Below are 27,801 nucleotides of genomic sequence, written 5' to 3' on the forward strand. Positions count from 1 at the left end.
CCGGGGCACGAACCCGCGTCCCCTGCATCAGCAGGCGGACTCTCAACCACTGCGCCACCAGGGAAGCCCTGGCCTATGTCTTTAAAACTTGAGTCTTGCTGGGTGGCAGAGAGATTGTATATCTGTGCAGGAAAAAAATGATGTTTTTTAAAAATGCAATTTTATTATATTTATACATTCTTACAACCCTAGAACATTTTGGGGGGATCATCAGAGTTGTAAAATAATAAAATTAATTTATAAAACTTGAAGTGATTAGAAAACCTCCAGTGGGAATTCTAAGACTTTGCTCTTACTCACTTTATTTCAGAAGTTTTTTGCTTCTATAATAAAGTTGATACATCTTTATTGCAGAAAAATATTTTTGTAATTAAAAAATTTTTATTACTGCTATTCATATATTTTAAAACGCAGGTTTTTTAAATTGAGGTTTAGTTGATGTATAATATTATATAAATTTCAGGTGTACAACATAGTGATTCACAATTTTTAGAGGTTGTATTTCATTTATAGTTGTTATAAAATATTGGCTATATTCCCTGTGTTGTAAAATATATCCTTGTAGCTTATTTATTTTATACATAGTAGTTTGTACCTCTTAATCCCTACCCCTCTCTTGCCCTTCCCCGCTTTCCCTCTCCCCACTGGTAACCACTCATTTGTTCTCCATATCTGTGACTCTGTTTATTTTTAGTTATATTCACTAGTATGTTTATTTTTTAGATTCCACATATAAGTGATATCATACAGTATTTGTCTTTCTCTGTCTGACTTAACTTCACTCAGCATAATACCCTCCAAGTCCATCCATGTTGTTGCAAATGGCAACATTTCATTCTTTTTTATGGCTGAGTAGCAGTTCATTGTATATATAGCACCACATCTTCTTTATCGATTTGTCTGTTGATGGTCACTTAGGTTGCTTCCTTATCTTGGCAGTTGTAAATAATGCCGTAAGCATTGGGGTGCATGAATCTTTCCGAATTAGTGTTTTTGTTTTTTTTTCAGACATATACCCAGGAGTGGCATTGCTGGGTTATAAGGTAGTACTATTTTTAGTTTTTTGAGAAACCTCCATACTGTTTTCCACAGTGACTGCACCAGTTTAATTCCCACCAACAGTGTTGGAGGGTTCCCTTTTCTCCACACCTTTGCCAGCATTTTTTAATTGTGTTCTTTTTGATGATAGCAGAAAATGTTTTTGACAAAGACTAACAAAACGACACTTTTTTTTTTTTTTTTTAAATCACCTTGTCTCGCTCTTCATTTCAGTGGACTACAGTAGTGAAGCTTTCAAACTGTAAATGTTCTTCGTGGCCTATAGGGCATATCTTACTTGGGTAATGCAGTTCTGTGCTTTGGTACTCAGCTGAGAATTCAAGGTGTTATTTTGGGAAAGGGCCCAAAACTGTTTGCTCCTTTGGGTTCTGTTTCTAATGCTGACCCCTGACCTTTTTTTTTTTTTTTAACATCTTTATTGGAGTATAATCGCTTTACAATGTTGTGTTAGTTTCTGCTGTATAACAAAGTGAATCAGCTGTATGCATATATATATATATCCCCATATCCCCTCCTTCTTGCGTCTCCCTCCCACCCTCGCTATCCCACCCCTCTAGGAGGTCACAAAGCACCAAGCTTATCTCCCTGTGCTATGCGGCTGCTTCTCACTAGCTGTCTGTCTTACATTTAGTAGTGTATATATATCAGTGCTACTCTCTCACTTCATCCCAGCTTCCCCTTCCCCCTCCCCGTGTCCTCAAGTCCATTCTCTACATCTGTGTCTTTATTCCTGCCCTGACCTTTTTTAATGCCAGCTTTCCAAATCCTGAAATGGTACTTCTAGATTCTTCAGCTTCAGACTAGGAAAATAAATGACAAATTTAAAAATACTAGGTCATTTTAAAATAAAGGCTACCTTTAAAATTAAATCATTATCCCTGTGGTCACTTTGTCAGCTGTCGTGGGTGTAGCAGTGCATGGGGCCAGATGTCAAGTGAGATCAGCCCGATGATGTATGCTGAAGTGTTGGCCATTATGCACCTGCTCTTGGCTCTTTGCTAAAAAAAAAAATTAATATCCTAGTTTAGTTCTTATAAGGGTGTTCAACTTCATATATGTTTATCTAATTATTTCCAAGGTTTGTTTTTTCTCTCTATTCTTTTCCTTCCTTTATCATACGTGTTTTCTTAAAAACCTTTTTTTTTTCCCTTAAGGGAAAAAACCCCCTGTTTTAGAAGTGCTGTCATAGCCAGAAATCACTGTGTCATTGACAACATAGTGAGCGTTTTTTCCCTCACGAGTTTACTATTATACATCCCTTTAAGGTATGCCATCCCTGAAGGAAATAGAATGCAAGGCACCTTTCTGGGACTGGGGTCTCCTCCCGGTCCTGGGCTGCCGCTCTGTTGCTCCCAGGTGGTCCTCATTGCTGCCGACCCCTTCAGTCATTCCTGTCTTCCCAGCAAGGACACTCGAGACTCAGAATATTTTGTATTCACTTTTATGCTGGTGTATTCTTTTTTTCCTCTAAAACTCATTTCTGAACATCAAAACATTTTGAACATCTTGAACTTTTTTTTTAAAATAAATAAATTTATTTATTTATTTATTATTGGCTGTGTTGGGTCTTCGTTTCTGTGGGAGGGATTTCTCTAGTTGGCAGAGAGTGGGGGCCACTCTTCATTGCGGTGTGCGGGCCTCTCACTATCGCGGCCTCTCTTGTTGCCAAGCACAGGCTCCAGACACGCAGGCACAGTAGTTGTGGCTCACGGGCCTAGTTGCTCCGCGGCATGTGGGATCTTCCCAGACCAGGGCTTGAACCCGTGTCCCCTGCATTGGCAGGCAGATTCTCAACCACTGCGCCACCAGGGAAGCCCCTTGAACTTTTTTTAAAGAGTATAACACCATCCATATATCCGTTGGTGACGTTCCAACAATGGTCGACATTCAGCTGTCCTTGTTTGAAGAGCGTATTTTAAACATCATGTTTCTCTTCATTTTTATGAACATAAGTTTTCTCTGTTGCCAAAAGAAAGTGCTCTTGTTCTTCAGCTCCCAGTAACTTTTTCCTAGATAAAATTAGTTGGAGCTATGTTAACATTTTGCATTCGTTATCCAGGAGGGCTGTTTGTTGTAGCACCAACAATAGCATGTAACATTTATTGAACAGTAACTATGCGCCAGTGGTGTGTAGCATTATCCTGGCCACTGAATGTGGTCCTGAAGGGGTGCTTTTCTAGCCTCATTTTATTTTTTTAAATTTATTTTTATTTATTTTTTGTATTTTGGCCACGCTGCATGGCATGCAGGATGGTTCCCTAACCAGGAATCGAACCCGGACCTCCACAGTGAAAGCACCAAACCCTAACCACTAGGCAACCAGGGAACTCCCCTTCTTTCCCCATTTTATAAACACAGAAACTGAGGCTCAGAGGGGTTACATAAATGTGCCCCAAGTCAACATGGCTAGCTGATGGCACAGCTAGAGTTGTTTGGCTCCAAATCCTTAAATCATCACCACTATCCTGTCTTACTTCTTGCAGAAATTCCAGCCAAGTGTAGTTATGGTAGAAAGATGTAGTCCAAAATATACACCCTGCCCTGCCAAAATTAAGCCACAAGTCTTTCCACTCCGGTATCAGTTTAGTTCAGTTTTTCTTTTTGAGTTTTATTGAAAATGAGAGCAAGTTAAATGGAGTGGTAAATTTTTAAAAGAAGCAGTTCACACTGAAGGAATATTGGGATGATTGGGTTTTTTAATTGCAGATGCATTTGGAATTTTTAAACTCAACAACATATAAAATATGAAGATAATTGAAGCCATTTGTTCCTTCATTCATCTCATCAGGGCGGCTCCAAGGTCTGCAACGGAAGGACCATAAGAAGTCATTCCACACCACGCAGCGGTGGTTCCATCCTTGCAGATGTAGAGGGGAGGTCAGGTGGTGGGGCACGTCAGTCAACACATTTTACAGAATCTTCCTTCAAATCATCTGTTTGCTCTCTCCTTTCCATCCTACTTTTTCTCTTGCCTTTGCCTCTGTGCCACCTTACACACCACACAGGCTGCGGTCGTTGCCAAGTAGAGGGTCACCAGTACATCTCACTGCTGACTCTGTAGATGGTGTGGCCTCGATCACATGCTCTTAAAACTCATCTGGCCATGTTACACTCATTGCACAAACCATCCATAACAATTGCTTCTGGGAGATGTCAAAGTCTGAGTGGCACTCAGTGCCTCTGTACTTTGGTTGCTGTCTATTATTTCTACTTGATTGTTCTCAATCCCCTCTGTGTACCTGCTGCTCCCTGAGCATACCCTGTACTCTCCAACTTTGTTTCTGCTCTCCTCTGCCTGATGTTTGCTCCCAGCACATCTACATACACATTTTTGTGGCTTTATTCATAGCCCTCTCCAGGGGTGCTCAATTTTCTGCTCCCCCAGGGAAGGTGGTAGTTTGCCATCTTCTTCTGACTCTACACTGCCATGGAGCAGCCATTCCTCTCTTGCATGTAAGAGCCATTCCTCCTTTGAGATTCTCCTACACATTCCTGAAGGACCTCAACACAGAGCTAAGTGATGCCATTAACCACGTGGATGACCCATGTGGACACATGAGCCACATCATTGAACATTCACACAGATTGCTATCCAGGACCCTAGCCTAGGCTCAAAGAGCTTTCACTAAAATCTTCTAGACTCAAAAGAGGCAATGTACTGTAGCTGTTATGAGTGGGGGGAGGGAGGGGAGGGGGCTCTACAGCCAGAGACAACCTGGGCTTGAATCTTAGCGCTGCTGCCAATTTAACTGTGTGACTTTGAGTAAATCATGCCATCTCTGTACCTTACACCCAGTATTTTTCATCTGAAAAAAAATAATAAAGGGAACTTAATAGGGTTATCAAATATGTTAAATGAGTAAAATCAGGTGGAGCTAACAGAAAAATATAGTTAGAGCTCCATAAGTGTTAGTTATTAATTAAAGTGATGATCGTCCATTCCATTTCACAGACACACTGCTATGACCAGCTTAGAGTCTACCGTTCTGAAATACTACACCTCAATCATTGACTGCAACATCTTCTCTTGCTGCCACTACACCATCTTTGCTCTTTCACTTTATCCAGACCACGAGTTTCTTGCTTTCCCCCAGTCTGTCATCCTCCTCCTGACTTGACTTCCTTCTCGATCCAGCCTGTGCTCTATTGGATCTTCCCCTTGGACCGTCTCAGCCTCCGTCCAACCACAGGGATTTGAGTTCTTGGAAAGGACCACCGTCAGAAAAATTCATAGATAGAAAAATCAAAGTCTTCTAGAAAATAGGAGGTTAGGAGGAAAACAATATTAAACATACCTTAAACCCAGTAGATTCCAGAAGACATACTCTTCCAAGCAAACCAGATATATTGGTGTTAAAAGTCTGCTCTGGTTGGTAACATTTCCCCTTAAATGAATCAGCTTCCTATTTAAAAAGGATAACCAACGAAGACCTACTGTATAGCCCAGGGAACTCTGCTAAGTGTTATGGGGCAGCCTGGATGGGAGGGGAGTCTGGGGGAGAATGGATACATGTATATGTATGGCTGAGTCGCTTTGCTGCGCACCTGAAAAATCATAACATTGTTAATCGGCTATACTCCAATATAAAATAAAAAGTTAAAAAAAATGAATCAGCTTCATCAGTGTTCAGAAAATTTTGCTGTAGCTTCATATAAGCTTTATAACCTGCTGACTCTAATACCTCTTTTTAAAGGTTTTAAAACCAGGCTTTGTCATGGAATTTAATGCTTTTGGCATTTGCATTCTTCTTGTGGTTGGTTTCAGAGGCTCTTCAAAATATGTAATCCCATCTGCTTTTTATAACTCATAGAAGTGCTTGTTATATGTTTTAAATATATGAATATGTTCATTTGTTGGTATACAAGTATATAAATGTATCTTCAAACTAAAGTTAATCAACTGTCATTGAATATGAACCTTTATACCCACCTATCCAACCAGATCCCAACCCTGTATCATCCTGTGTCCCACTGTCTCTTTCTGTGGACAAACTACTGAGCTGGGTGACAGAACAGTCCTATGATGCTCTGGTCCTCAAGCGAGCTGTGTACTCCGATGCTTTTTGCACACACGGTTCTCCCTATTGGGTTGCCATTTCTTCACCCTGTCAGCTGGGTGCCTCTATTCAGCCTTCTAGATTTCCCTCTCTGAGAAACTTCTCTTCTTTCCCAGTTCATATTTCCCTCTTTGGGGCGTCTCTGCACATCACAGAACGTGTATAAGTTCCATTTATTGTTGTCTGAAAGGCAGCATGTCTAATTTATTTTTGTACCTCAACAAAGTAGCACACAGTATGTGTTTAAATATTTGTTGACTGAATATAGCTCTTTGTTTCTACCTGTGCTTTGACACTCATCACAGTCCCCTTGATGTTAGTTATTCACGTATGTATCTGTCTCTGTTACAAGGTGTTAAGCTTCTTGAGGTCAGAGATCATGCCTCATTCCTCTAATATTCCTCAGAGCACCTATGATGTGCAGTGTAGGAACTGGTACTCATTAAACGCTTGCTGGTTAACAGGATTACTTGGACTCTGTTGTGCCCCAATGTTTAGCTCTCCAAGTGGGAAGTGAAAATCAAGGGCTTTATAAAGTATATGTCCTTAGAGTAATCTCCAGGAGTCAAATGTCATTTAGCTCTATATCTTTCTGATATAGGTTGTGGCAGTTTCCAACCATCAATCAATGACATCATTAGCACATGGAAGAGAATTTTCTGTTTCAGAAGAAGTCACTGATCATTCATGTCTCTTGAAGCACTGACTGGGGTTAGGGCTTGCGGACATCAGGGTCTTTGGCCATCTAACTTGTAAGTAGCTCACTGTAGTCAGTAGGCTGTAAATAATGGCCAAAAGGCTCCTTGTCCCAGAAATCTTTCAGTGTGAGGTGTGAGGAAAGAACGACAGCTATATAGGATTGCTGTCATTGTAATATGCTATTTATACTGCCTTATTTATTTCACTCTCTTGTTAAGCTTTTCAGGTTTGTACTATCTACTAAATTAAGTACTGACGGTTCATTTCAAGACCTGGCCCAATATAGATCCAGCTTATCTTTACAGCCCCATTTCCGTGTGTGTGTGTCTCCTCTCCTTTCATCAGACTGAACCTGCATTTCTGAACCTAGTTGACCTACGAAGGTTTTGAGGGCTTGACCCTCGTTGGCATCCCTTTGAACTTCTCTGTATGAATGCTGATCTAGAGAAATAATTATTTTAAAACAAGACCTTGGAAACAGTCTACATTTTCTGACAATCCTTGACATCTTCTCTGCTATTAAATGCAAGCAATCTTGCCACCGTGGGAATTCCCAGGTTTGATCCCTGGTTGGGGAACTAAGATCCTACAAGTCACGTGGCATGGCCAAAAAAAAAAATCTTGCCCCCAAATTTTGGAATTGTGGGATTGAGGTGGTGGTGGAAGAAAATCCTCAAATCTAGATTATGTTTAACCCATTACTGTAAAAAATTACTTCTGAGTTCTTATAATGATTTCAGTTCTACATAAATATGTGGCATTGGGGACTGCGATCATGCAAGTAGCATGTGGCATAGCCTCTGCTTTCAAAGGGTTTAGGCCTTAAGGATACACGAGATTCCAATTCAGACAGAATCACTGAAGGCTGCAGGACTTTATGTGTGCTCGTGAGTGTTAAGCTGTTTTGTTGACCATAGGAATCCTGGGGTATCAGGGGTAGTGAAGGCCAAGGAGCTCTCAAACAATGGATGGGAATTGAGAGAGTGGAGCCTTGAGCTGGATGTTGGAGAGGAGAAAATTCTAGCGGGCAGAAGGGGGTGAAAGGCATGGAAATTACATGAGTTGTGTGAGAAGTGCACACAGTGTGGGTGACCTTGAGGAGATCCATCAACTTGCTTGTGCTGGGAGAGGAAGAAACCTTTGGAGTTTTGCAAAGGGATGTTCTTTGTAGTTCATTGGATGTTTGTTAGCCAGGAATATCGCCTCCTTCTCTGAGTGAGCCACGTAGGTATCAGCAATAGGCTGGACCTAACAGAGTTAGATGGAACTCTTTGTTGATAAGACTTTATTGATATAATCAACAAAGGCTGTAACTTAAGAAAAATGTATTTAATATTGATTATGTTTCTGATGGATTTTTATATTATTTATTTTCTTTCATAGATACATGTGTGAGAATTTTTATCTTTACATTGCAATATCACATTAGTTGTTTTTTCCCAAAGGATAGCATGCCATATTTGGTTGTAGTATCAGTATTACTCATGTTGGAAAAATGTTTCTTCACAGGCCCCCCAAAATGATATATAGCCTCTGGGGATTGGGGCAGTAAACTATGGTTTTGAATTAGGATGACTTAGTTGCTTATCACCTAATTCAAACCTCAAGAAATGTTTGTTTACCAATTAATGAAGTACAGTTGTGATCAACTAAATGACCTACTTTTCCTTCTGTAGCCAGGATCCTTGTTCTCAACTAAACGATGAGTAATTTGGGTAGTGGCAGTTTCACTTAGTGGCTCGCCTTTTTCCCATGCATCCCAGTCTCCCTTTATTCTTAACAAACCATCCTTAGAAACACAAAAGAAGGTAGCAGAATTACATTGGCATTCCCATATTATGTGCTATCTTTCTAAGAAAGAGGGATACACTTACAAAGTACTTAAAATGTTGAAATAGGACTGGTTTCCTGATAGGAATAAAGAAAACTGTATTGAAATGTCAATAAGGAAAGGATAGCTCTATTATTGGACAGTGAAGGAGGTCAGTGTACTACTGGCTACAAACCAGCACTTGTTCTGTGCCGCTGGTGACGGTTATTGTACAGTCCTGAAGCACATGAGAACCCTGGAGAAATCCCTGGGATTTCTGTTAGCATGTACCCCCATTAGATTACTTGGTTCATCGCAGCCTAAATGCAAAGCATATATTTTATTAATTTGGCCCATGCTGTTTCATATGGTTGCCTTATCGCAAGCCAAGTCAAGTGGCTTTTCTTTACCCTGTTAAACAAAGCCATGATTTAAATGGCTTTTAAAAAATCAAGCAAGCAAAATAAGAGAAGGCGTGAGGTTTTCATCATTGTTCTACCTGCTCAGAACAGATGCCTTCTAGAGCAGTTGTTCCACTTAAGGACATTTTCTTGGCAGAAACCTCAAGTTTTATGCACAGAGCAAAGACCCATGGCTTTCTTAGAATTAAAAACACTCGTACAATTTTATAACAACATCTATAAATGTTTATCTTGTTATAAAGGACAGATGCACAATGTTGAGACTTGCTTAATAGCAGCCAGAGATACCAGTTTTTCTAGGAAGTTTCTCTCTAAAACCTGAAGACAAAAATCACATTCCTGTTGTGCCTTCCTGGGGTCACAACATAAGGACTCATTTACTTTTTAGCTAATTTATGGAATTTCAAGAAGATAATTTTTTATCTTCATCATTATAAGAAATGTCATGATTTTCTTTCCCTAGATTTAAAGGTTAGAGTTATCTACCTGATTGTGGAATCCATGGAGTTTCTTTCCTTGATTCTGAGCTCTGGGTTTTGTGTGGGGCCCTCAAAGTTCTGTGGGGAGTATTAGACACAATGATGGAGAAAGAGCACCATGCTGTTTTTGCCTGTACCTTTTGGTTTCCATGCCCTCTGCCCTGGAAAATCCATTTCTTATTCTCATAATTCTGTTCCCTGTGAAGAAGGATTAAAGCCACTGGAAAAATTCCCCCATTTCTATTCAACAATAATTTTGCAGTTTCTGAATTGATGATACTGGAGGTTGATTAAGAATAAACCACATCAAGAAGGCCAAGACCCTGTGATAGGATTACACACCATAAAAATCATAGTTCAGCTCAATTTTGTATATGATCAAAACATTTACAAAGCAAGTAAGCCTAACGGTTTGTTACTTTGAAAACTATTTCCTTTTCCGAGTTTTTTCTGGATGCAGTTTCAGTCATTTTTGAATGCAAAAAATGAATGATAGGGCTTCCCTGGTGGCGCAGTGGTTGAGAGTCCGCCTGTCACTGCAGGGGACACGGGTTCGTGCCCCGGTCCGGGAGGATCCCACATGCCGCGGAGCGGCTGGGCCCGTGAGCCATGGCCGCTGGGACTGCGCGTCCGGAGCCTGTGCTCCGCAACGGGAGAGACCACAGCAGTGAGAGGCCCGCGTACCACAAAAAAAAAAAAGAATGATAGAGGATGCGTGTGTTGTTGGTGATAAGGAAGGATATAACTTGCTTTTAAATTTTTATTCAGGGTTGAAATATGTGAAAATTGTCATCTAAACCATGGTTTTTAATTGGGAAAAAATCCCATATTTATTATTTTTCAAAGGAAATATACATATATATTAAGGCGAATTTAACAAAAATTTAAATGTGAAAATTGATTTTGAAGTATTTGACCACATGCAGTATGATTGCAGCATCTTTCTTTATTCTGATGCTCTTTTTGTTGGCTTTTTAAGAATCATTAAAAATACCTCTTAATGACTGGATACATTCTATTAAACCAGGAAAGAAACTGAGGCCCACACTATATTTTTGAACAAATATAAAAGTTTATCACCTCAGGCAGTGAAGTGAATATGGCTCCAGATCTTTGTGAAGTAGAATATCTTTCAGATCACGTAATCAAGATGCTGAGTTTCCCTTGTTTTTTTTCCTTTCATTGCTTCCTTCTGACGTGTGGCTGCTGTGTTGACAACCCGCTCTACTTCTGCTGCTGAATGTTTTGTTTCCATCATTCAGGAAACCTCCCAAGGTAAGCACTGATATGGAATTTGGCATGCATGCTGGCCAGGTGTGCCAAAATCCTCAATTGTATCTATCACAATAACCCGTGTGAAACACCTCTGCTTTTGAGAAGACAAATTGGCATTCTAATGTAAAACTTAAACCGTGAGCGAACGATTAATGTTGGTAATGATATAAGATACGAATGGTCCTCTACATTTACAAAGCACTTTCATACATTATTTCATTCTGGGAATTAATGCTTGGGTCAGAACAAACCTGTTTGGTTACTGTTTCTATTTTATTGATGATGAAATGAGGCTCAGAGAGATGAAATAAAATGTCCCAATTCACAGATTGGGTAAGCGGAGAACTAGATAATATCACCACCTAGAAAATGGAAAAACAAAAACGGTAACATAATGATAGGTTAGTAACTATGGTTATTGACTGCACAAACTATCTTTTCTGGGTCCTACTAAGAATAATTGATATCATCAGAAAAATTCTCCAAACTTTTAGGGTTTCAGCCATCTACCAACTTTATGTGCTTTTTTTGGAATTTCTAGCCAATCACAAAGTCCACTCATTAGAGCTAGCCCCCTTGTTGTGGCCAGCCTTTGATGGCACGTCTGCCAGTGAGAAGCCCAAAAGTTAGAGAGTAGGTAGGAAAAGAAGAAAATGAGAAGCAGGGCATCTGAATGACCAACTCCTAAATAACTGAAGGCTGATTTTATTACTGGTGAGTATTTTATTGGGTATCCAAGGGACACTTGGTGCCAAAAGGAAGGAAAAATGCAACAAGCCCCTGACCAATGATGCTGGTTATAGATTTGTTTTTTGAGATGGGATCAAGTCAGGCTACACCCACACACATTATCTGGTCAGAATCTAAGGCATGTTGGGTGAGGGGAAGAAATCCAGAATAGATTAGGTTTACTTACCTCTGGGATTATGAAGGAAAATCTAACTTAGCTTTTGAAGTATTGAAAGCCACGAAATTGCTAAATGTTAGCCTTTATGTTTATTGAAGGCAGTATAGGAATGGTCCTTGGCACTAAGAGTTCCAGCTCCAAGAAGGAAGGCATACATTGAACAAATAATCCAAAATCTTTTAAGAAAGAGGAAATATATGATGTTTAGAAGTATCAGCACTGGCATCCTGGCCAAATCTGGGGGATTGGAAGGTTCTCCCTGAGCAATTATTGATGTGGATATATCCCTAAAATTTGCAATCAAAAATGTCTCTGCTACTCAGAAAGATGGGAGCTCCCCTTAAGTAGCTCTTCCTTCCCTTGCTGTTGGTTCCTAGAGGTTTCAGAACAGACAGTCAACCTTGTGATATATTTCATTCTTTCCCTACAGAAAAAGGCAATGAAATCCTGAGCAATTCCACATATGGTTACTTAATGAAGGAGAAACAGTGAAATGAAAAAGAGGCACAAAAACACGTTTTCTAAAAAATCGCTAATTGCTTTATACACAGAAAATGTTCTGGTTATTTTCTATCCAGTATCTATAGTATGGTGGTTTCACTAGGTATCCTACTGATAGTTCCTAAGAAGTGTCATGAAATTATCAAAATAAAATGAATGTTAAATCACCACGTTTAAATATGTATGTGCATGCCATAAGACACATCTGGAAAGTGTAAAGATCATCTTGAAATAAAATAAATGACATAATAGAGTCAGATTTTTTAAAAAGACACTAAAATAGATAAGGCCTTTTCTTGCAGAAACTGTAAATATTGAAAGCAAATGGGAAATGGAAAGATATTTTTAATGATTATATAAGCATGAAATTTTATTGATTTAAAACAATGAGATTTTGAACATGAATAATTAGCAAAAGCATCAAAGAAGACAGGTTGTTTCGATTTAACAAATATTCTGGGTAGGGGCCAAGTGCTGCATGAATCAGACCTGATCCTAGCATTCTAAAACGGTTGGGGTAAGGAACATATGCACAATATAAAATCAGTTGTGTTAAAGGCCACAAGAGGAAAATATTTGTGGAACTCATAGGATGAAGAGTCCTGTTCTGACTTCTGCAGAACTGGCAGCTAAGACTGGACAAAATATTAAAAACCTATACTTGTAGACACTGGAAAAATACCAAGTTAATGGACAATTACCAGACCAAGATCTAAGAGGAGGTGGAAATGTAGAGAGGTGAATCTGGTATTTGGGTGTTTGCCATTCAGACAAAAGTAGCTTAAAGGCAGAGCTGTGTTTCTGACAGTCTTGTAGGGTCTAGGGGACCTAGGGGGAAAAAGTTTTGGAATTCAGGGTCTTCCAGAGGTGGAATCCTTGGCAAACTTCTTATGGTTTTGGTTGGCAACATGGTTTGCAACCCAGCCTTGGGTGGGGTGTAAGGGTGAAACAGAAGTAAACCAGTCCTCACATGGATTGCTGTGTGATTGCAAGTTTCTTTGTGTGATCCAGGAAGTCTTGAGCACTAAAAATGGACCAAAATGATCCTAGAATGCAGGTCCCCATCTCACCTGGCAGGAAAGCAAATGTAATCCTGTCTCTAATGATTCTACAAGGCATTTAAATAATATAATGTGCAGCATCCTATCAAAGATAGAGGTGCATTGCAAGGTAAGGCAATGTGAACAAGAACTATGCTAATGTATATATATGGAATCTAAAAAAATGGTACTGATGGACCTAGTGCCAGGGCAGAAATAAAGACGCAGACATAGAGAATGGACTTGAGGACATGGAGAGGAAAGGGAAGCTGGGACTCAGTGAGAGGGTAGCATTGACGTATATACACTACCAAATGTAAAATAGATAGCTAGTGGGAAGCTGCTGCATAGCACAGGGAGATCAGCTTGATGCTTTGTGATGACCTAGAGAGGTGGGGTAGGGAGGGTGGGAGGGAGGCTTAAGAGGGAGGGAATATGGGGATATATGTGTGCATACAGCTGATTCACTTTGTTGTACAGCAGAAACTAACACAACATTGTAAAGCAATTATACTCCAATAAAGATGTAAAAAAGAAAAAAAGAACTAACAGAAATAATAAAGAAGTAGAATCACAGATACTTCAGATATTCAAATTGTTAGGCATGAACTTTAAAATAACTATGCTTATTATATTCAAAGAGATAAAAGACAAGATTTTAAAATGTTAGAGAGGACTGGAAATTATATAAAGTGACAAAACAAATTTGGAAAATTACCTAACAGAAATTCTTACCCTGACAAACCCCAAACCAAAATTAAGAACTTAGGGTTTAGCAGCAGAATAGGTCCAGCTGAAGAGAGAGTTAAATAATTAGAAGATAGGTTAGCAGAAAATATCAAAATGAAGTACAGAGGAGACAAATGGTGCTGGAACAACTGGACATCCACATGCACAGAAATGAACTTAGACCTTATACCCTTCACAAAAATTAACTCAAAATGGATCATAGATCTAAATATAAAATGCAAAACCATAGAACTTCTAGAAAATAACATAAGGGAAATCTTGGAAAACGTGGGGTTGGTGATCAGTTTTTAGATACAACATCGAAAGCCTATCCATAAAAGTAAAATTGATTAATGGGACTTCATTAAAAGTAAAAACTTCGGCTCTGCAAAGACACTGTTTAGAGAATAAAAAGAAAGCTACAGACTAGGAGAAAATATTTGTAAAACTAATCTGATAAAGGACAATTATCCAAAATATACAAAGAACTCTTAAAACTCAACAGTAAGAAAGTGAACTACCCAATGGAAGAAAATGGGCAAAAGACCAGAAAAGACCCTTCATCAAAGAAGATACACAAATGGCAAATACACACATGAAAAAATGCTCAACATCATATGTCACAAGGAAATTACACATTAAAACAACACTGAGATACCACTACACACCTATTAGAATGGCTAAAATCCAGAAATCTGTCAAGACCAAAGCTTGTGAGGATGTGGAACTCTCTGTTGCTGGTGAGAATGGAAAGTGGTGTAGAAAGACAACATGGAAGTTTCCTGTAATGCTGAACATATTCTTATCATACAACCAAGCAATCATACTTCTAGGTATTTACTCAAATGAGTTGAAAATTTCTGTCTATACAGAAACCTGCACATGAGTGTTTACAGCAGCTTCATTCAAAATTGCCAAAAACTGGAAGCATCCAAGATTCCCTTCAGTAAGGGAATGGATAAGCAAACTGTGGTCATGATCCTGATGCTTCTCTCAGGCCTGACCCCAAAGGGAAAGTGCCCACTGGACCTTACAAATCTCTCCACCAACTTGGATTCTCTTGTCATTAATATGTGTTTTCCTAAGGAATATCTTTTCATTATTCTCTGTGTGGGCAGTTATTGAAATTATGTCTAATTATATGATGATGGTAAATAATCATCACCTAACTGCAATATTTACTGTTTCTATTATGTGTAAGGATTTTGTACATTTTACTAAAAAATATTCTAAGGTAGAAGTGCTGATTAGGAGAAAGGAGAGGCTGTCATTTTGAAAATTTGGTTATCACTATTCCTACCCAACTGTTATGAAGGAAAAAAATCTCACATTCTTTATATCCATCCCTGGAACTGTACTCTTATAATGCTGTTTTCATTGTTACAATTAATAATAGCTATCTTTAATTCAGCACTTACAATATGCCAGGTCCACTTTATTTTTTATTTTATCTTTTTTGGCTGTGTCGAGTCTTAGGTTTGGCACACGGGATCTTTGTTGAGGCATGCAGGAACTTTCTCGTTACGGTGCGTGGTCTGCTTGGGTTTCTCTCTAGTTGTGGTGTGCGGGCTTCTCTCTAGTTGTGGCGTGTGGGCTCCAGGGCACGTGGGCTCTGTAGTTTGCAGCACATGGGCTTAGTTGCCCTGCAGCATGTGGGATCTTAGTTCCCCGACCAGGGCTCAAACCTGCGTCCCCTGCATTGGAAGGCAGGCTCTTTACCACTGGACCACCTGAGGAGTCCCTGCCAGATCCACTTTAAATCCAAATTAAAATTCAGTGCATACTTGGATGCCTTCAGAGAGGAAATCAGTAGTTGCCAGGAGGAGCGAGAGGAGAGGAGAGATGAATAAATAGGTGCATTACAGGATTTTTAGGGCAGTGAAACTATTCTGTATGATACTTCAAGGGTGGATTATGACATGATGCATTTATCAAAACTCATAGGACTGTACAGCTCAGAAGAGTGAACCTTAATGTATGGAGTTTAGTTATTAATAATGTATCAATATTGGTTTATCTATTTATAACAAATACAACACATTAATGCAAGTTATTAGTAATGGGAAACTGCCGAGGGGGTGTTCAAGAAGAGGGAGTATATGGAAGCTCTTTGCACTAGCTGCTCAATTTTTCTGTAAACCTAAACTCCTTTAAAAAGTTATTATGAAGAAAAAAAAAAGTTATTATAAAAAAATAAACGTAATTCGTACAGAAGAAAAAAGAAAAGCCATGTGATCATCTCAGTAGATGCAGAAAAAAGCATTTGACAAAGTTCAACACTTATTTATGATATAAACTTGCAGCAAGCTAGTAGTAGACAGAAATCTTAATTAAAGTGGTAAAGGGCATCCATTACACATCTTCAGCTGTCATCGTATTTAACTTTCTATCCAAGATGGGGAATAAGGCAAGGATATTGCTCTAGCTACCTCTATGCAACACTGACTGGAGTTCTTAGCCAGTGTAATTAGGCAAGAAAAAAAAAAAGAAATTCACCAATAAAGATGTAAAAAAAAAAAAAAAGAAATTCAGATTGGGAAGGAGGAAGCAAAAGCATCTTTATTTGTAGATAATAAGGTCATATATTTGAAAAAAATTAAGAAATCTCTAAGTAAACTTCTAGACCTTAACAAATGTCAACGAGGCAAGAAAAAGGTGAAAATACAAATTGTACTTCTTTACACTAGCATGAATAATTAGAAAATAAAAATTTAAAACAACCCAATAAATTACAGTAGCTTCGAGAACATTAAATACTTATGGATATACTTAGTGAAAAATGCACAAGACCTTCTTATTAACATCCCACATACGTTTGGTCATTGGATTGTAGACAGATGTGCCGAGAGATGGAGAAAATATCAACTGTATTCAGAGAATGACATAGCATAGAGATGGACTACTGGTACATGAAGGGGAGTCCTGGGTGACACATCCAGAAGGAGGTTGAGGAAATTCCCTGGCAGTCCAGTTGTTAGGACTCTGCACTTCACTGCCAAGGGCCCAGGTTCAATCCCTGGTCGGCGAACTAAGATCCAACAAGCTATGTGGTGTGGCCAAAAAAAAAAGAAAAAAAGAAGGAGGTTGAAACCAAATCCAACTGTGGAAGACCTTGACGCCAGGGTTGAACCTTGATACATTCAGTGTCTCTGTTGCCTATTTTGAACAAGGCAATGGCATAGTTCAGGCTCCCTTTCAGAAGGTTAATCTGAAAGCAGAGCATAAAATAAATTGGGTTTGGTCAGTGGGTGGGCTCGGGATGGTATTCAATAAAATGTGCCAGGAAGGAGGTAATGAGGGCCTGCACTGGCATGGTGCCATGAGACTGGAGAAGAGGAAGGGAAGAATGATCAAAACATTGCAGAACTAAAGTATCCAGGACTTGGGTGCTTATAGCATGTGGGAGAAGACAATACAGCAAGAGGAGTCAGAGTTCAGGTTTAGAGTGGGTTGAATTGGAAATGATGGCAAAGCATCTGATAGAGATACCTAGCAGGTTGTACAAGGTTTGTAGTCTGCCCTAGAAAGGTCAGGTAAATTCTTGTGGGAAGGAGATAGGAGGTAAAGGAAGAGGTATTGATTATGTTGTCAAGGAAGAAAGGATTAAATGGAATAGAAGACCTGAGAGTAGAGGCTAACACCCTGGGACCCATCCTGCTCTAGGGAATGGAAAGATGGGGAAGAACCAATGAAAACTCAGAAGAGAAAGCAGGTACTCATGTGGTACTGCTGCCCGTGATGGCATTGAGGACACATACGTACACTCGCCAAATTGTGTTTCTTTTGTTCTTAAAAGTTATTTTTTCTAGTGTTGTATTAGGACAGGGAAAAAAACATTCTTCTGGTTGACATTTAAAAGTGAGATTAAACATTTTTTTATATTGCCTGGGTATGTAGCATATTAGAATAGAACGGAAATTTTGCACAAATTTATCCTTGTATAAATTGTTTTGTACTATACATTTGGATTTTTCTCTTTGGTGTTACATTTTGTAAATTTGTACTCCAGAGCGGAGAAACATTTATTTTAGCGTGGGCTGAGTGCACACCTATTAATCTTTTTACCAGTAGCATATTATGCAGTGTTTATTGGAGTGTGTTCTACTTCCCTTAAAAAGAAAAATAAGCTTTAGACAAACATGGAGACACCTGCTTTATGCCTCCTCGTTAGTTTAAAACAAAGAGCCTTGGGACTTCCCTCATGGTGCAGTGGTTAAGAATCCACCTGCCAGTGCAGGGGACACTGGTTCAAGCCTGGTCCGGGAAGATCCCACATGCCACGGAGCAACTAAGCCCATGTGCCACAACTACTGAGCCTGCACTCTAGAGCCCATGAGCCACAACTACTGAGTCCATGTGCTGCAACTACTGAAGCCTGCACGCCTAGAGCCTGTGCTCTGCAACAAGAGAAGCCACCGCAGTAAGAAACCCGTGCACCGCAACGAAGAGTAGGCCCCACTCACTGCAACTAGAGAAAGCCTGCACGCAGCAACGAAGACCCAATGCAGCCAAAAATAAATAAATAAATAAAATAGAGCCTTTGTCTCATAATTTTCAGAGTTGAAATAGGTGTGTTTTTCCTTATTGGTCTGACTGTAGTTTTGAGTCTAAGGTTTTTGTCTTAGAGGTATTGCAGACGGAGGTAAAAAGGGGACATTGCTTGTTTGGTTAGCCACCTTCTTCTCACAAACATTGGATTTTGGCAGAGAGGTGGTACAGAGGGAGAAGACACATGTGTAAGATCTCTATCTAATTATGTGTTACGCATGCTTTATTGATGGAAAACAGGAAAATGTCCCAGTCACCGTAGCTTTGCCTTCAGAAGCCCAGTTCTGGATCTCCCCGATGGCCCTCAGAATATCAGGCATGTTCTAGGACCCTTCACTTTTCCTGCTTTTGTCATTTCTGGCACAAGTGTCTTACTTTCCCCCAGAGCCACACTGAAATACATGCAGAGAAAAACAAATGAATTCTTCCTCCTTTTTCTGTTTTCTTCTTCACCCCTCAGTGTTTACTGAGCACCTTCCATGTGCCACGTGAGCAGTTTGGAGCTGGAAGAAATTTCTGAACTCAGACTGTTCAGACCCTCTTCTTTAAGACCAAGGAGAATGAGGCTTAAGGAATGAATCAGCCAAGACTGTCCAGTGAGAGAGCTTTTTGGCCCCAGTTCTAGGCCTTCTGATTGCCGCTACTATCTGTACATGGTTGTAAAGTGTTTTTTCTATTTGTTGGGTTTTATGCAGTAAAGAAAATGGGAAAGAGTAAGAAGGAAGAGTTTGGGGAAAATGCAAATATCTGCAAGATCACTTTGTTAAGGATCATATCCCTTTTTACTCAGTTTGCTCGTTTTTAAAGTCATGATCATCGTTCTGATATCTCCATAAGCTAGGGTAAGAGCCATCTGAACAATTTGATCTTGTTAATTAAACTCACTTTAAACGTTTTTTATTTTATTTACAAGCATTGTTCGGAACTGCTGAACTTCAAGGTGTTTAATCCCTCTTCTAGTTACATAAATTTGTTGGCAAAATTGTGAGCAGGAGAAAATGACATCATAACAAAATAAAATTGTTACTTTTTGAAGGCAGTTTCCTTTAAAGAGTCATGCTGCCATACCAAAAACCTGCCTTTACAAAAATGACTCAGAAAAAAGTAGCGGGAAGTCTTACTCTGTACAGCCTGGGCCATCTGAAGGGCAGTTTCATTCAGACTTGTTTTACAGTGTGTGACCACCATCATTTTCATCGCTCACTTTGTGCATTTCTGAAAACTAAGTGTTGCCCTCAAACGAGATGAGTTCTAGACCTGCGCTGTCCAATACAGCAGCCTCTTAGCCACATGTGGCTTTCGAGCATGTGCTAGGTGGCTGGTCGAAATTGAGATTTTTGTAAGTTTAAAATACACACCAGACATCAAAGAATTAGTATGAGAAAAAAAAAGATAAATTTTTTAGATGTGTTAGGGTACATTAAAATATGATTAAAATTGTTTTATCTCTTTACTTTTGCATGTGCCTGTAGACACAATTTAAATGACATATGTAGCTTGGATCATCTTTCTGTCAGGCAGCACTGTTTCAGGCCAAACACATGGCTGAGTACGGAATGTCTTTTCGGCATCCGTCCTGAGGCTTTTGTTTATTTCTTTTACCCTGTTAAATACAGCCGCTCTGCTATCACCCCTTACATTTCTGCCTTTATATCTGAGTCCGTGAGTGTTGCAGCTGCATGAATTGAATGGCAACATAGCCTTCCTGCTAAACGTTTTCCCTAGGAAGCATTTTTACTTTATTCATTCAAAGGTCATTAATTAGACAATTATTAATTGAGAACGTTTGCAGGAAGTATTGTGGGGCTCAAGAGGTGATTCAACTAGTGGTTCCTGCTCTCTGGAATTCACAGTGTGGTGAGGAAGATTAAACATATACAGCACTGCAAGTAGTGGAAAATAGATTATGATGAACATCAACGTTCATTGTTGCAATATTTTGTGACTCCGGAGGAAGAAAAGCTTCCTAGCTAAAAGTGGATCTTGAGGAGGGCCTTCCAGTATGGGGAAGGTTTCAAAAGGCAGAAATGTGGTTTAGGAATCAAGATGTATGCCAGGAACAGAAACAAAGTAATTGATGGTAAAGGAAAACTTTCTCTGTTCATAACACATCTGACCCCATAGGTATGGGTTTTCCACACCAAGCAATTCTCTTTGGATACCAACTGGGTAGCCTACAAGTCACTTCAGTTCCAACAGTAACTCCCCAGAGCTGGCACAGACCCCATAGGTAAAGGGCTCAGTCCCACAAGACTGCGCTCCCTCAGACACTAATCGCAAGTAGTGGGTCTCCAGGTTAAACGCTTCTGATTTTGCTACAAATCAGGGCTTTCCAAGACCCCCTCCTCAGGCTTGATAATTTGCTAGAATGGCTTACAAATCTCAGGAAACACTTACTTAGGGTTACTGGTTTATGATAAAGGGTACAGGTGAGCAGTCAGAGGAAGAGGTACGTATGGTGAAGTCCGGAAGTGTCCCGAACACAGGAGCTCCTGTCCTTGTGGAGTCATGTCACCCTCCTGGCACATGGATGTGTTCACCAACCCGGAAGCTCTCTGAACCTTGTCACTGAGTGGATTTTTTTTTTTTTAAACATCTTTATTGGAGTATAATTGCTTTACAATGTTGTGTTTCTGCTGTATAACAAAGTGAATCAGCTATATGTATACATATATCCCCATATCCCCTCCCTCTTGTCTCCCTCCCACCCTCCCTATCCCACCCCTCTAGGTGGTCGCAAAGCACCGAGCTGATCTCCCTGTGCTATGCAGCTGCTTCCCACTAGCTAGCTATTTTACATTTGGTAGTGTATATATGTCAATGTTACTCTCTCACATCATCCCAGCTTACCCTTCCCCCACCCTGTGTCCTCAGGTCCATTCTCTACATCTCTATCTTTATTCCTGTCCTGCCCCTATGTTCATCAGAACCATTTTTTTTTAGATTCCATGTATATGTGTTAGCATATGGTATTTGTTTTTCTCTTTCTGACTTACTTCACTCTGTATGACAGACTCTAGGTCCATCCACCTCACTCCAAATAACTCAATTTCATTTCTTTTTATGGCTGAGTAATATTCCATTGTATATGTGTGCCACATCTTCTTTATCCATTCGTCTGTGGATGGACACTTAGGTTGCTTCCATGTCCTGGCTATTGTAAATTCACTGAGGGAATTTTAGGGAGGCACGATCGATTATTAACTCAGTCTCCAAGCCCTCTCCCATTCCTATAGATGGTGGGAGTGAGGCTGACAGTTCTAGGTTTCTAGTCAAGACTTGTCTTTCTGGCAGCTGGCCCCCATCCTGAGGTTATCTACAGTTCCGCAATAAGTCGCCTTATTTAGAACAAAAGAGGCTTCTATCACCTGGGAGCTTCCAAGGTGATAGAGCTCCTAAATGGAGCTCAGTGTCAGGAATAAAAGACTTCCTATCACTCACAAAAGCCCAAGAGCTTTAGGTGCTCTGTGTCAGGAACCAAACATATATTTCTCATAACATCACAGATGTCTTGGGAAGTGCAAATTTTGGTAGAGTACAGATCATCTCCAGCAGTGAACCCTGTCACCCTTTACAGTTTGATCTGACTGCACAATAAATGTTTGCAACCCCTGGACCACCTCAGGTGCTTCTGTGACCTGGGGCCTTGGAGTCAGCACAGCCTCCTCTACATGCTGGACCACCAGGCCTGGTGGTAGGCAGATGAGGTGAGGCCTTGGTCTGGAAGTTCTGAAGCAGACCCAGAGATTGCTCGTAGTAGGTGATATCAGGGTGACTCAAATTCGATCTGGGTTTAATTTTTTTTCCTTCTTAATGAGCAACATTAATCATTTATTGGAAACAATCTAGGATCATACAGTATATGCTTAGACATCTGCATCTGATCGTTTGGTTTGTTTTTGTCGAAGAAGAAATAGTCTGTGTGTGAAAACATCCCAATTACCTTTTGCATATGCTGTTGGAAGTTATTTGGGTGGCTAGTTTTTCTGAGGAGAAGTAACCAGGGCATGAAAGAACCATGAAAGTAATGCCACAGATTGTGTATTTGTGACACCACCACCCTTGCCCCTCAGCAACCAGTGAAGCAGATTTTAAAGCTGAATGATGAAGGATTAAACGTGGAAGGAATGGAGTATTTGAAAGAGTTGGAATTGAGTTAGTGCTAAATGGAAGCTCTATGCTCTGTCGAAATATTGGTATGGGATTTGGGAGAACTAGTTCCTATTTTCAGGTTTTTGAAACTCTGGAAGGTTTTCAGAGCACTTTTTCGGGGGTGCCTTTGTGCAGGGGGCTGTTTATATTCATAACTTTCAATCCATTCAATGGATGATCAAGCCTCGTTATTTCTTCCTTTAGCAGCTGTCATATTTATATATTTCTTTCTGCAGTAGTTGGGGGTCTTTCAGCTGAAAGTGACAGGAACTCAAACTAAATGAGCCATAAGATAGATGTCTTAGAAGGACTCTCGGAAGCATCAAAGAACTCAAGGGCAGGAAGTGGCTGGCGTTCAAATACAAGTACTTCTTCCTGTCTCCCCATCTCCTTCTCTGTCCCCACGTGTGTCCCTTTCGTTTCTTTCTCTCTCACTGCAGACCAGCTCTGTCTGCTTTTCTGGTCCACATGGTTAGAAACATGGCCTCGACATGTCCCAGATTTTACAGCATTAAGATTTTAGTCATTAAAGAAAGACTGGTTTGACTTTCTTAGTCGCAAATCCAGAAATCCCATCAGGCACCCACTTGAGACCAGTTAACCGTGGTCAAGGGATCGTGGGACTGTGAGTGGTCCAGCCTGAGCCCCTACGTGTGTCTTCCCTGCCTTCCCCTCCCCCACCCCAAGAAATCATATATATAACGTGTGAATTTATATGCCATATAAAAATATAGCAACGACCCATGGGAACCAAATGGCTGGAGTGCAGGTTAGTATAATTCTCCAAAGAAAAGGTGCTGTTTCTAGAATAAATGAGGAATGGGGTTCTGGACTAAAGAAAAGAGTGCCTGTATTCACTACAGCTCCTCTCTGCCCCCACTGAGCCTGGGTATTAGAAGCTTTCACCTTCATCACAATGATTTGCTTACTGGACTCTTTTTCTCCTGTTTTACACCAGTTCAGTCCATCTTCCATGTTGCTGCCACTGTGGTCATTGCAAAGTGAGAATGTGATCCTGTCATCTGCCAACAAGCTAAAGTCCAGCCTTCTTAATAATAAAGCACATAAGTCGTACATGCACTGACCTCAGCCTGTGCCCCCGTTTTTCTCTCTTTCTTCCCCTCCCAACTGCTCTTTGCACACTACTCCCATCACGCCCAGCTCCTTACCTCTGTTGCTTGGCTAGCTCCGCTTTTACCTGGACTGCTTTTCCTACTTGTCTTCTCAGTAATTGTCTTTCAGAATTCAGCTCAGGCTTTGCCTCCTCTGGAAACCTTTCCTGATCCTCGCCCCCACCCCCTGCAGTGTAATTATTCCATCTTTGTATTCCTGCCAAACCCTGTACAGTCAACTGTCTGTGTCCACGGGTCCCACAGCCAACTGCAGACTGAAATTTTCAGGGCCAAAAAAAAAAATTCCAAGGAGTTCCAAAAAGCAAAACTTGAATTTGTCACACTCCAGCAACTGTTTACGTAGCATTTATATTGCATTAGGTTTTGTAAGTAATCCAGAGATGATTTACAGTATATGGGAAGATGTGTATGGCTTGTATGCAAACACTACAACATTTTATGTAAGGGACTTGAGCATCCTTGGATTTTGGTATCCATGGCCGTCCTAGAACCAATCGCCCAGGGGTATCGAGGGAGAACTGTTCTGCGTATTGTACGCTTTCCTTTTCCTGGTTACTTTCCTCTAAAAGAATCTGAGAGCCTGATAACTAGTTGGCTCTTATTTCTGTCCCAATTAGCTCATAATACATACTCAGTAAATGCCTATTAAATGCACGCAAAGGTAAATTAATTCTTTGAAGACACACCGCTTCATGAGCCCTTAGAAATTTGAGCTGCCATATAGAATAGTACTTTCCATGACATAGTTGTTTCCTACAGCTGTGAGGTCCCTGGGATCAGGACCCATGCTGCCTCATTGCTGGTAGATGTGCAACAGATGCTGTCAGTTTGCTTTGAGTCTTTAAGATGCTTGACATCTTTACAGTTGGGCAATATTGACATTATTTGGTGTGCATATATAGGCAACTGTAAAGGAAATGATTGATCACCTTGCAAAAGGATAGCAGTTACTTGACAGCTTTTTAAATGTGAAGTTGGTGTCCATCAATAGAACTCACCAGTAATAAGAATGATCATTCTGGCTGGTGTCCCTTCTTTGATGCCCAGGAGCAGATATGCTCAAATACAGGCTGGAGTTAGCGCTGGCAGAGATGCTTTTGCAAATAGCAGTGATGAAGACAGTTCTGATCACAGAGGCTCTCCTTTCAATTTCAGTCCCGCTTCTCCAAGTTGAATGAAGCGTAACTCTCCTTTTTTTGTGACGCTTCACATCTCTGATATTAGGAGAAAGAGATGAAAAAGGAAAAAATGTTGAAACTTGGCGTTAAAGGGAAAATTTTGACGTGACATGAAATGTAGGACTTTAATTCCTTTTGGTCTGGTTCAGTTCTCATAATACAGTGTGGGGACACATGACCACATTTGGCATATGTCTTTCATGTTAATTGTACTCTTTCAAATGGACAAAATTGAAAAGTAACCACCAACAGGACATTGGCTCGCCGATATTTATAAAACCAGAGAAATAGTGTTTGTAGAGGGATCTCAGGCGCAGTTTCCAAAATCAGTAGTGGCCTGAACAGGCAGTTAAGTTGCAGCTGAGTCTGCAGATGTGAACAGTGGATGAATTGTATCCAGAGAAGAGGATGACAGGATAGCATGAGTGCAGAGAGACACACTCCTTCGTGCAAAGCAAAGCCAGCCCACATAGAGTGGACTTTTCTCCCCCACGGGAAGCCCTTTTGATTCTGGATTTGGGGGCTAGGAAGTACACAGTGTGTTTTGTTTTGATCCTTTTGACACAGAACTCAATGAACTATAGCAACTCTCTTGTCATGGCCATAGGAACCTTTTCGCCTTTTCATTTTTCTTTCTTCATTTGATTCAGCAAATACTGAGCACGTATCTACAGTGTCTATGCCTGTAATGATTAAAGAAATGAATTAGCACAGGCCCTGGCTCGGGAAACCTCCCAGCTTGAGCAGACTGTAACACACTTAGGATGGTGCCTGGTACATAATAAACACTCTATAAATGGCAGCTGTACTGTTAACTGGGGAGAGGATCCCCTCAGTAGATACCATCAAAACTGATAACAGTAGCTGCCGCATACTGAGTTTTACTGTGCACCAAGCATCGTATCAGTAGACACTTGGCTAAAATGCCCACAGTTCTAATTTAATATAAAATATGTGATTACATATGTAGAGTGTGTATTCGAGAGGAGAAGCTATCGACTGAGGCAGCACAGAGGAGGGAAGTCAGGGAAGCATTGGAGGAGGTGACATTTAGGCAGGTCTTGAAGAATGGCCAATGAGGTGAAGAGAAGCAGGGACTGCAGGAAGGGGAGACTTTCTTAGACTTCTACATTTTCTTTTCTTTTTTCCCCCGGACTTCCCACCAGAGGATTTCTTGGTCATTTGTGGAAGCTCTCAGAGCTGAAGAGATGGTTGACTCTTGACATAATATGTAGGTGAATAGGGGAGTTTGCTCCTGTCTTTTGGGAAAGGGGTGGGAATCCAGTAAACACATAAATATTGTCTGTATGGTGACACCTGTCTTGTCACTTCCACAGTTGAGTGGAAACGGGCTTTGACCAAGGACTGTTGTGTTATCTGCTACCCTGCAGCACTGTGGGAGGATTCACACTCACCCGTGTGGGCTATTTTAAGCAGCCATCGTGTGGGATAACACAGATTTACAAGGTTGTTTCAGTGAACGGTCATTCACCATGATGTTGCTTTAAAAAGTAAATTCTCAGAGTATTTTTGTTTGGTGGAATTATGGGCAATAAAATCATTAGGAAAACCAAGGTCTTGACCTCTCAGAATTAATTATGTAGGGCAAAGGGAGTCTCTCTATCTCTTTCTCATGCACATACACACACAATCTGGTCAGATAGATATGAAATTCAGAGTAAGAAGTAGTGTCCTTAAGAAAGGTTTCATAAGGGAGTGACATGTGAGATGATGCTGAAATAGTTTAATAAGGAGAAATTTGAAAGGGAGTAGTCTTTGACTCACTTGGCAAAATCTCTGATGTGTATGTTTGTAGATATTTCTTTGCCTAAAATTAAATTATCTTGAGAAAAGTATTGGGTTAATGACTTTCTGCCTGGAGAGGAGTTGAAGGGTATGAAAATGATTTTGGAAAAAAATGTGCTTCTTAATTTTCAAGAATAATTCTTTTATGTTTTCTCTTTGTGACTAGACCAAAAGTGACTAGAGGACAAAAATGCATGCCTAATGCATATTTGAGTTCCCTGTAGTACCTAAAACTGAGAGGGGGTGGCAACTACGTATTGGTTGAATGCTTTCTGGATGAAATGTTTTATAACTGGAGAACATGTTAGTGAAAGTGTGCAAGTAGAAAGGACGAATGAAAGGATACAGAGGTAAGGCAATTGAAAGTACCTTTACATTTGGTTTTTATGGATCAGGAAAATGATTACAGATCACATTTCTTAGAACACCAATGCCCTCTTATTCTTCAAGGAATATAGAATATGCTTTCTTTCTTTCCTTTTTAAAAATGGCAAGGTGAATTTTGCTGAAATGCCAATGAGATGGGACTTCCTGATAAGAGTGGACTTTCTCTGTGCTGCATCCTGCTCCTAAGTCCTGAGGCTCGTTTGCCTCAGAGTGTATATCACCCAGCACATTTGCCTTATTAAAACCAGCTTGTGATAACTTTACAGGATGTTCAGCAGTTCAGAGATGCAAAGCTAACATTTTTAAGAGTGTGTGGAAGGTGGGACAGATATGTACAGCAAGCTGCAAGGAATTAAGTGCTGGTCTGAATTTTACAAGTTGGAAACCGAGAGAAGGGAATGGGATTCTGAGAAGGTGGAGTTACATTTTATTGAAAACAGTGAAGACAATGACTTTCAGATTTTAAAAACAACTGGGGAGCATCTGTACCTTTGGCTCTTTTTCTAGTTGAAGGATCTTAGGAGCTGTGGGTCTCTTTACAAAAAAAGTTCTCACGATGTTGATTGGCATTGATGAAATATGAAAAATACTTGGTTTCCAAATTTGATTTATTTTTTTG

The 27,801-nt window shown here is 40.2% G+C and overlaps 1 protein-coding gene across 1 annotated transcript in view; it reads left to right on the forward strand.

The window, feature by feature from the left end:
* KIF13A (kinesin family member 13A) overlaps positions 1-27,801 on the forward strand; it is a 215,431-nt gene that overhangs the window by 78,371 nt on the left and 109,259 nt on the right. The window contains 1 exon segment of the mRNA XM_060163623.1: positions 10,789-10,801. Coding sequence (XP_060019606.1) covers positions 10,789-10,801 — 13 coding nt within the window.

This window comes from Lagenorhynchus albirostris, chromosome 10 (genome assembly GCF_949774975.1).
Source record: "Lagenorhynchus albirostris chromosome 10, mLagAlb1.1, whole genome shotgun sequence".
In the NCBI taxonomy this organism is placed as follows: domain Eukaryota; kingdom Metazoa; phylum Chordata; class Mammalia; order Artiodactyla; family Delphinidae; genus Lagenorhynchus; species Lagenorhynchus albirostris.